Raw genomic sequence first — 11024 nt, 5'->3', positions numbered from 1 at the left:
TATTATATAAGGTGTAGTATATAGCAGGCTTGGTCTCTGACATTAAGGGAGGAACATAGACTCAGGGTGCTGAGGGAAATGTATAGACCTAGGAGGGATGAAGTGACAGGAGGTTGGAGGAAACTGCATAATGAGGAGCTTCATATTCTTTGCCAAGGGTAATTAGAATGATCAAGTCAAGGAGAATGAGATGGGCAGGGCATGTAGCATGCATGGGGAGAAGCGGAATGAATATAGGATTATGGTGGGAAAGCCAGAAGGAAATGGGCCACTAGGACGACCAAGACGTGGGTAGGAAAATTAATATTAAAATTGATCTTAGAGAGATAGGATGGGTTCATATGGACTGAATTGGTCCATCTCAAGATAACCAGTTTAGGCTTTTATGAACACGATAATGAACCTTCGATAATGAACCTTCGTGTTCCAGACAGTTTTGGGAAATTCTTGAGTAGCTGCACAACTAACAGCTTCTCAAGAAGGGCTCATTTCCATGCAGTTAGTATGTGATGTTGGCAAAGCAATTGCGACAGAGGAAGAAGGTGCAGTTTGTCTTGTGGAGGCAGGTAGAATTTATATCTCGCGAAGTGATCCAGCATTTGTTAACCCTTAGTGTTTGTTTCATGCTATAAATTCGGTGTACCCCTTAAGTAACTTTTATTGTGCATGTGAATTACCTTTGGATGAACACATAGAGTCTCATGGATTTTTCTTTCCAAGTATATGTCTGTTTGAAATGTAGATGAATGGAAATTAAGCCTCTGTGACAGATCAGTGGATACGGCATGAACAGTTTTGCATTGAAGCCTGCATTTATTTCTGTTACAGTTAAGTATTAAGCAGTGTGTAAATGGTGGAATGTCTATGTTCATATTCAGATAAGTACTCTGAGAATTGAGGTTTTCATGGCAGTGAATAATAAGATTATGATCTTCAGAGATGTAACTCCATGTAGTTCGGTAAATGTGTACCATTGTTCAAGAGGGACCTGATGTTATGCTCAGTTATACCTGTTACTGGCATGTGTTAACCTATCGTTGCCACACTTTTGGTTTGTCGTGGCATGAACTACAAAATCAGCAACACATGTGCAGTTCTTACTCAACATACAAAAATTCAGTTTAATGGCCAGTGCAAAGAAGATGAGTGTTGTATCTTTGAGTTACACATTCATGAGCCAATAGCAGTTATTAGATATAATCACACAGATAATGCATACATATACACATGCACAAGCGGCCTCCGTAGTCTAGGGATAACGTTCCCACCTCGTGACTCAAGGTACGCGGGTTCAAACCCGGCGGAGGTCGTGGAATTTTTAAGGGCGGAAAAATTCAGGGAACAAGTCCTCCGGGAGGGACTTTAAGCCGTGGGTGCCGTGTCGTAGCACATAAAAGAACCTCATGTCCCAAGGGGACCACTGAGCCAAATTCAGGACATTTCCCGCCCAACAGTAGTCTCTAACGCCTCTGGTAGATGGGGGAAGCATCGAGATACCGCTGAGCCAGTGGAGGCCGAACTCGCTGGCTGAGTCGGGACTGATGGCACGCACCAGTACCGGTAGGGAATAGAGATTGGTAGAATATCACAGGGGGACGCACAATGGACCAACCGTTGGTCTAAATGCATGAGGAAACCCACCCTCTCCAATACAATACAATACAATACACACATGCACTCACCCCAGATGCATTTTATTCGTGGCCTTTGTGAAAAGATGACATAACAAGCAGGAAAGAGAATTTATTTAAATTAAGATTATATCATATTGATAGTGAAGGATGACATTGTCTTCTGTCATCATTTTTAGTGTAATTATTCATGTAAGTACTCTACAAATCATAAGCATTATTTATATGTTTATCCCAGCATTTATAGTATTCATGTTTGTATTGAGCCCCCACCATACTAGCTGGGGGACGGGTGTTCTCGTGTTATTTCATCCACCAAATAAATACAACAGACGTAAACAATCAAATCAAATAACATTTAATAAATGATTAGCAAATTGTACCAAAAGGAAAACACAATAATTTGGCATAACCAGGCACGAGATCTCTTGACTCAACTCGCAGACCACGCCCTTCTCCGCCACAGGCGGCGTGTAAGACATTTTTTTTAACAAGAAACTCACGCTACATAATTCCATCTCCAAAAAAAATCGCCTAGGCACATAATACAAAGAAAAGCAAAACATACAGACTCTCGGCTTACAGAGTTCTTCCAAGAATTAACAATGAAATAGCAACATTATGTGTATTACCTGGAGATGGGTCCTCCTGCCTGGAGTCTACTGCCAAACCAAATCTTTTCAAGGCGCCGGCCTAAACAGAAATTTGTTACGGAGCGACACGTCCGTTCGCTACGACGTTCCAGGCAGAAGATTACTTGTACCTCAGCCGAATCAGGAAAGACAGGGGAGTGATGACGTAAGATACGCCACGGAATAAGGATAAGTGGTAAGGAATGTAGGAAAACATGGTGGGAGCCGTGGCCACCGTCGCTCAGAGAGGGTACTACATCCAATGAGCCGAAGAGATCGGCTCAGTATGACATCTTAAGGTTTCTGTGTAGAGCTGTAGTTGCAGTACACAGGATAGTTCTAGCATTTGTAGTTTCTTGACATCAAATGTAAAGACACTTCCTTCAAATGTCTGCTTTACAAGGTGTGGACCAAGAATATTCATGAAGAAAGCAGTCTTCTGGGATTTGGCACCGTGTATAAGTGGTGTTAACCGACGTTTCGGAGGAACGTATCGCCTCCATCTTCAGGGTAGAAGAAAAAGTATAAGAAATCTGCAAGCGACAAGACCGTGAGAACGGTAAAAGCAGACTGCTTTTACCGTTCTCACGGTCTTGTCGCTTGCAGATTTCTTATACTTTTTCTTCTACCCTGAAGATGGAGGCGATACGTTCCTCCGAAACGTCGGTTAACACCACTTATACACGGTGCCAAATCCCAGAAGACTGCTTTCTTCATAGTCACCGCCGTGAAAGCGTCAAATCTTACAAGAATATTCATATTTGTTATACAATATTTTTTTGTGTCTTTGAACCCCGTTAATTTTTTAATACTTATGATTATTGTATTTCCATTAGTGTTTTAAGGCCCAAGCATGTTACATTATCAGTATGAAACTTCCATTTATTTTACATGACCCCTCGATCTGTGGCTGCATATTGGGAACCATTTGTATTGTATTAGTTGTTTCTAACATGAAAGAATATTATCCTTTGTCTAGGGAATTCTGGTACGCTTCACTGGTTTGCATACGTCGGAAATGAAGCAGATTCACTTCAGAATGAAACAGTTAGCCAAGGTAAAAGGCATGGTTGAACAGTGGAAGTGTTGACAGTGCAGTGGTGGCCTAGGCTGCATGTAGCATATTGATCATGTCGTGTATTTGTTGAAGCGTAGATTCAGTGTCATGCATGAATTATTCCTACAACTTTGTTGTTAGTGAATGCTAACAAATTGATATATTCAGTTAGACTTGTCTGATTTGATAGTGTGTGTCTTTCTGTAAAGCATGTGTACATAGCATGTAGATAATATGTTTGTTAATGATATTCATGTTGTCCTTAAATATAATAATCCCAAGGTAACTGTTCTTAATTTTAATTAAATGAGGCATTAATTGGATTTGTGGTCTTCTGAATTATAATATTGTGCAATCTTGTTTGTGGGTACCAGTATTTCAGAGGCACCTGCTGTGTCCAGCTTCAGGATAGAAGCCAGCAGTAGGGTCCTCTGAAATATGTGTACACAACTACTGGAACATGTGGTATGTAATCCAGAAGACAGTAACCTCCACTTCTGACAACCTTGAGATCTCATGAAGAAGAAAGTTAACTGGAGGGCTATAACGAATGACAGCGTGTCAGTAGTTTGCCAGGTCCTGTAGATGATCTTCTCTACATCTGACATCAAAGCAACCTCCCCCAGCTAGTTTTTTCCAGGTTTGCCTTAGTCAGAGATCATCAAAGTTGTTCAAGAATTAAATCATTTCTATGTTAGGAGTGAAATGGAACACAAGTTCAGAACAAATATCTCAAACTTTCAGGACTTCATTAAAGACAGGTTACAGGTTACTTTGCTTGTTATGTCTTATCCTGTTTGAAATAAATTTTGAGTTTATATAACGATTCTGCTGTTGTATCCATTTCTGAAACTTCTGTTATTTTATTCTGTTTTGTACCTGATGCTGGTGATACCAGACATCTGCTCATTCAGTTGAACTTTAATTTTAGAGAAGAGAGGAAAAGAAAATTTTAGATTGTCCAGAACTTATACTTGAAGTTATGGCACAGAATGACCCCATTTTGATTTTCTTCGTTTTCTTCAGTAAGTGGGACACATATTTGAGAACAACCTGTTGTGTCATCAGATATTTTAATAAAAGAGTCAGGCAAGTTCCATACGAATGTTGTTCCAAATAGCAGATAATGAAACACCCATCTTGTGGATTGGCTCACTAACTCATGCATCGTGTGTGTCTGTTTGGATCCTGGATGGACATCCGTAATATTTTATACATGCATCTGAAGTCAGTCTGAAGATCACTGTCTTCTGGTATGCAGTGCATTTTGGTCTGGTAGGTCACTGTCAGCGAACTTTTGTCTTCTCATCTGCTCTCCAAAAACATAAAAATTAGAATATGCAAAACTATGTTATATTTTAACGTCCTGTTACACTGATTCATGTCCATGGTTTATGCTGACCGTCTTACAGTGTATACACTTTTTTCACCTTATTCTTCACTTCAACACTACATGTTTCAGCACTAATGTGCCATCTTCAGGTGTCTTTATGCACGTTAAACTATTGTACTGCATGCCATGATGTCTTCATTCTAGAATGATCTAGCAGTACAGCGCATGCAGTAACAGGAGNAAGAGGCGATTGAACTCGGGTAATGCTTGCTACAATTCAGACCAGAACCTTTTGTCTTCTCGTCTGCTGTCGAAAAACATAACAATTAGAATATACAAAACTATAATTTTGCCTGTGGTTTTGTATGGATGTGAAACTTGGTCTCTGACATTAAGGGAGGAACATAGACTCAGGGTGTTTGAGACCAGGGTGCTGAGGAGAATATTTGGGCCGAAGAGAGATGAAGTGACAGAAGGCTGGAGAAAACTGCATAATGAGGAGCTTCATAACTTGTACCCTTCTCCAAGAATAATTAGAATTATCAAGTCAAGGAGGATGAGGTGGGTAGGGAATGTAGCATGAATGGGGGAGACGAGGAATGCGTATAGGATATTGGTGGCAGAGCCAGAAGGAAAGAGACCACTGGGAAGACCTAGGTGTATGTGGGTGGACAATATTAAAATGGATCTTTGAAAGATAGAATGGGATGGTATTGATTGGATCGATCTGGCTCAGGATAGGGACCAGTGGAGGGCTCTTGTGAACACAGTAATGAACCTTCGGGTTCCATAAAATGCTGGGAAATTCTTGAGTAGCTGCAGATTTGGCGGCTCCTCCAGAAGGACTCGGCTCCATGAGTAAGTAAGTAAGTAAGGTAACAGTTTACCCAACTGCATGGTGTCACATTCCAGAGGACAGTAATCTTCATAGGCAGTACTCTGCGAGCCTCAGATTTTGGAAACCACTTAATAGTTCATATTATTCCCACTGGTTCCTTAACTTTTGTTAAGTTTTACATGTGTTGTTACAGATTTGTAGATATCTTTATACTGCATTGTTCTTTTAAATCTTCCGCTTCATAAATCACAATGCACACTAACGTCTCCAAATGTAGAAGTGCATATGACAGTAATGGTTTATGATCATGTGCACTGTTCCAGTCCACATTTTGACCATGTACACCATCACCATCTCACAGCAAGGTTATGCGGTGTCACTGGTTTTGCTGTCATGAGAGGAGTAAAGATATTGGGACATATTGTGTGTTTATGTCTTCATATGTATGAAACAAAACTAATGGCTCGGTTTGGTTTTTCTACTGAGTTTATGTACACGTGAGAGCACATATAACTATGAATAAGAATTTGCAGGAAATATCTTATGATTGCTTGAGTGAGTGATAGCTGACACCCTCTTCTAATGATAACTTTCATATGAATCAAGGTTCCCTTTGTTTGACTTGCCAGACTGTGGTGCGGAGTCAGATGATGGTGAAACTTGTGCTGAGACTGCGCCTTTAGACTTCATTACTGCTCCAGGTAGCCGGGTTAAATGTAACCACTCTAATTGCATTTTGTTGCCTGTTGTATTCAGGTAGTCATAGGCTGACATGTTACATCAGTAGATTTTTATGTTAATTTTTGGCTTCTGTTTTCTTTGCATTCCTTGAAGCCTGATGCTGTACGCAGGTTATGATAGTAGGCATAGTGGATTTTAGTTCAAACTGCTGGTCATCAACATTTTAATTACTTGTTTATACCCTGTTGCACTTAATTAGGAGGCTGTTCTTTTAAGACAAGCGAAGTAAGTTAATGATTGCATTGGGATTCATTGAGATGTGTCACAAGGGAATCTGGTAAGCAGTTTTATTTACAAACATCAGGATGTTGGATCCTTCAAATCATGGGGACTCCAATTGTGGCTCATTCCCTGCTCTCATTAATCCCCCCCCCCTTGATTTATTTGTATTGATTGTAACAAATGAAAGTCCTGTAAGCAGTTTTGTAAACACAGTTGGACCCCAGAATTCTCTCCTGCCATAGTCTCCTCATTGAATAGAAAGAATTGCAGATCATGATGGAATGCTCAACCCTTTGAAGGCTACAGTTCTTTTAAATAATATTTAAAGATTTGTTTCATGTCTCTCAGAAAACATACTGCACCTCCATCTCAAAGATGAGGCAGTCAATGCAGTATAGGAAAATAATCGTTAATTCGTACAAAATTCATAAATACACTTTGTGAGAAGAAATCTATTACTTTTAATATTAAAGCGGGTGGTACATATTAATGACTTTATTTTAAAGAGGTAATTGTGTATTGAATGGACTGCTGCATGAAATGAACATACGGTACACATTTCAGTCTAATGTAATGCACTGGGCAGTATTATGTTCTGGAAATGTTGTAGTTTTGCACAAGATATTCTCACATATGCACAGAAAACACACAGTTCCTCAGTTACAAATACTAGTCAGTTAATGCTGTTAAGGGAAATAATCACTATTTTTTAGAGAGAATTGTATGACACATGCAGCTTCTTGTCATACGAAACTCTGTAAGCAGAATGCAAGGTTTTTTTTTACGTTAAAGCCGACGGTATGTGTAGTTACCATTGTGATTTAAAGGGTTAAAGCCTTTAACACTGTAACAGATATAGAGTAAGTGATTTTATATACATAATTTTTTAACATGATTGAACTAATGTCAAAGAGCAATGTTTTTGGTGATAATGCTAGAAAATTATAGGAATATCCTGAAATAATATTCAGTTCAGGTTTTATAGTTGTTTGGTACTAGTGCTGTTGGCATTGCAGTACTGAGGACAGCTGCAAGTCATTGAAATTGGTACCGATGAAACTAAAATTAGATGTATAGTGTGTGTGTGTGTGTGTGTGTGTGTGTGTGTGTATATATATATATATATATATATATATAGTGTTTCGTTTGATCAAGGTGAATATAAAAATTAAAATAAATTAGATTCACAGGAGTATGTTACTGTCATTTGATTAACATTGTAATGAAAAGTATCCAGTTAATTATTAAATTAAAACTTTGTATTACATTTTATCACAGAAAGAACAGTAGCTAATTTTATTAATAAACATGTAACATGAAATCTATAGTGACTAGAAATATTGAAACTGATTATTCATAATAGACTAATATTGACAAGTGTAGCAAATGCAGAGCTGTTGTGTTGAAACTGGTGTAATGTGTAGGTAGGTTGTCAGGAAAATGGGCAATAAATATTTTGAACAAAGAATCAATATAAGATTTTTCTTCACACTTCAAATATGTAAACAGAATCATCACTGGGGATGAAAGTTGGGTTTCTCAATATGACTTGACAAAGATGAAGAGCATATGGTGGAAATCTCCAGGCTCACCCTGCTTCAGGAAAGTGTGGGTGTTAGAATCAAAGGTCAGGACAGTGTTTATTTGTTTCTTTGACTGCAGAGTGATAGTGCACTGAGAGTTTGTCCCTCCTGGTTAGACTGTCAACCAGAAGTTTTATTTTCAAGTGCTGGAACATCTAAGACAGCAGGTTCATCATATGCAGCCAGAATTATTCCCTGACAAATTGATATTGCACCATAACAGTGTGTGCTCACACATAGTACTTTACATTAAGGTTGAGAAAATCAGTCATGGTCCTGGAACACTCAACTTATCTCTAAATCTCACACTGTGTGACCTCATCATCTTCCCTACCATGAAGAATTGTCACAAGGCATCACATTCTGAAGCCATGGAAGAGCTTCGGAAGGTTATGACAGCTGTTATAAACAGTTTGCAAGAGAACAACTTCTAGAAGTGCTATGACAGTTGGAAACAGTGCTGGAATTCATGTATAGCTATATTTATTTTCTAAAGTATTAAGTGGAAAGTCAAGTAACACAGATTTCATGCAGTTTGTGTTATTCTCATTCTACAAAAAAATAATTACCTTAAGAAAATTGTATATTCCAAAAGGTATGTTATCACAAAATAGCAGGACCATACATTAAATAATTTACACAGTGGCCATGTTGGTATTCTCATTGGTATGGACTTGTTGCTTGGCCACCAGTGACGTAATGATTATCAAGTTTGTGAAAGTACCTCTTGTAGAAACTCTGATTAGACTTGGCACACCACTATCCTGGCATCTTGGAGATGAAGCCAAACTGCCTCTTTGGACCCTGGAGGTGAAGCCAAACTGCCTCTTTGGACCCTGGAGGTGAAGCCAGACTGCCTCCAGGGACCCTGGAGGTGAAGCCAGACTGCCTCAAGCGANCCACCAGTGACGTAATGATTATCAAGTTTGTGAAAGTACCTCTTGTAGAAACTCTGATTAGACTTGGCACACCACTATCCTGGCATCTTGGAGATGAAGCCAAACTGCCTCTTTGGACCCTGGAGGTGAAGCCAAACTGCCTCTTTGGACCCTGGAGGTGAAGCCAGACTGCCTCCAGGGACCCTGGAGGTGAAACCAGACTGCCTCTTTGGATCCTGGAGGTGAAGCCAAACTGCCTCCTGGGACCCTTAAGGTGAAGCCAGACTACCCCTTGAGATCCTGGAGGTAAAGCCAAACTGCCTCTAGGGATCCTGGAAGTGAAGCTAAGACTGCCTCCTTGGATCTTGGAAATGGGACCAGATTGCATGAGTAGTCATTGTTCTATCATTTCACATTAAATCACCCACTTGAGCTATCTTTTTCCTGACTGAGGGACATTCAAGACGCTTGTTGCTTTTGACAGATATTTGCCCCTCTTCGAACGTTACCATTCAGAAATTCGTGCTCACTCATTGTTGTATCTCAAAGCACTATTTGTATCACTTGATAGATTTTGGTGGTCCACTAATTGATCTGTGTTCTGCAACATCATTAAATCAGCATGTAACAGGAACACGCATGACTACAGATGACATAATGAGTGGTGTGAGCTGTGCACGTAACAGGACATGATCATTGCAGTTATGTACAATAATTGTCTTCTAGGGATGAACAAGAATTAAATACAACATCAACCAAAAAAACTTGTTGAAACGGAATATTCTCTGAATCATACATACATTAATTTAATTTTTCTATGAGATAAGTGTGAAATACCCTGATTTCACAGATTTTGATATATGAGTGAAGTTTCTTATGTCTGCTGCATTTACGCAGTAAATGCAGTTTATTTAATTGATGTTCAGAAAAGCCATGCTATTTTCAAGGGGACAAGGTTGGTCACTGCCCCTGAAATAGTGTAGGTAAATTTAATATGAAGATTACAGCTTTCTGGAATGTGAGGCTGGTATTTTGATAGATAGGTACCAGTGGTTTGTTGGAACCTGCTACCCCCATCCTGTGTCCTGAAGATGGAAGCAGAAGGTCCTCTGCAACGTTGGTACCTATTTATGAGCTGCATGGTATCACATTCCAGAAGACTAATCATAAGATTTACTGCTGTAGGAACCTCTAACTAATTAACTAACTAACTAGCTAACTCCATGGAGATGACTCCTTCTTCAGGTGCCACCAGTTGGCTCTAAGAACTTAAGATTTTAAATCTGATTGATTGTTTACAGGGAAAGACGGTTCAAACTTGTCACAAAAGGAGCGTGAGGAGAGAATCCGAGCACTCCGTGAACGACAGAATGAGGAGAGGCAGAGAAAGTTGGAGGAACTGAAGCAACAGGCAATAGCTGCCCAGAAGTTCCGAGAACAGAAGGAAGAGGAACGAAGAAGACGCATAGATGAACTGCGACAAAGAGATAGTGATAAGCGGCATCAGGTGGAGGAAAGAAAACGCCAGATATGGGAGGCAGAAAGAGATCGTCGAGAGGCAATACTGAGAAAGAATCAGGTATGAATTTGACTTTGAATATATTGTGTTCTCATATACATATATACCTGTGCCCTATAACACCAGCATCGTATAGTACACAGTTCAATGGCATGTAGAGTTCTCAATTCCGGTACCTTGCTATACAGTTCTAATTTATATATTTCCATTTCCTCTTACCTCAGTTTGAGGTTATGTCTTAAAAAGTTTTTGTGTCTGATTTTAAATATATGTAATGAATATCTGTCAAATCATGTTACATTCTGAACCCTCATTTATGCTCTTTCACTTATTATGTACATATTTTTCGCTCCACTTTTTCTTTTCCACAGATGTTAATAAGTACATGATAGCATCCTCCTCACCCATACCTAGGAGGCATCTTCGTTTCCAAAATCAATTTATAAAAAGGTAAAGCTGTCCCTGTAACAGGTCATGAAGGCCCATGGGTGTGTGTGAGGTCGAGGCTCCCACATTTTGTAGACAGACAGCTCAGCGATGGAAGTGAGGTTGTCAGCCTTACACACCGGCTGCCCCTTACCCTCCAGGAA

At 39.5% G+C, this 11024-nt stretch overlaps 1 protein-coding gene across 14 annotated transcripts in view; it reads left to right on the top strand.

Annotated features, from left to right (window-relative positions):
* The window catches only part of LOC111868862 (MAP7 domain-containing protein 2), a 210648-nt gene that overhangs the window by 153698 nt on the left and 45926 nt on the right, over window positions 1–11024 (top strand). For 11 of the 14 annotated variants that reach the window (XM_023859894.2, XM_023859896.2, XM_023859891.1 and 8 more), the window contains 3 exons: window positions 3243–3320; window positions 6121–6192; window positions 10217–10494. In XM_023859894.2, the coding sequence (XP_023715662.1) occupies window positions 3243–3320; window positions 6121–6192; window positions 10217–10494 (428 nt within the window). The remainder of the gene's footprint in view (window positions 1–3242; window positions 3321–6120; window positions 6193–10216; window positions 10495–11024) is intronic. The other 3 variants (XM_023859890.2, XM_023859889.2, XM_023859893.2) reach the window with 3 other exon arrangements.

The sequence above is a fragment of the Cryptotermes secundus genome, unplaced genomic scaffold (assembly GCF_002891405.2).
Source record: "Cryptotermes secundus unplaced genomic scaffold, Csec_1.0 scaffold523, whole genome shotgun sequence".
NCBI lineage: Eukaryota > Metazoa > Arthropoda > Insecta > Blattodea > Kalotermitidae > Cryptotermes > Cryptotermes secundus.
Note: the sequence above shows the minus strand (reverse complement) of the source record. Positions and strands in the feature narration are given on the sequence as shown.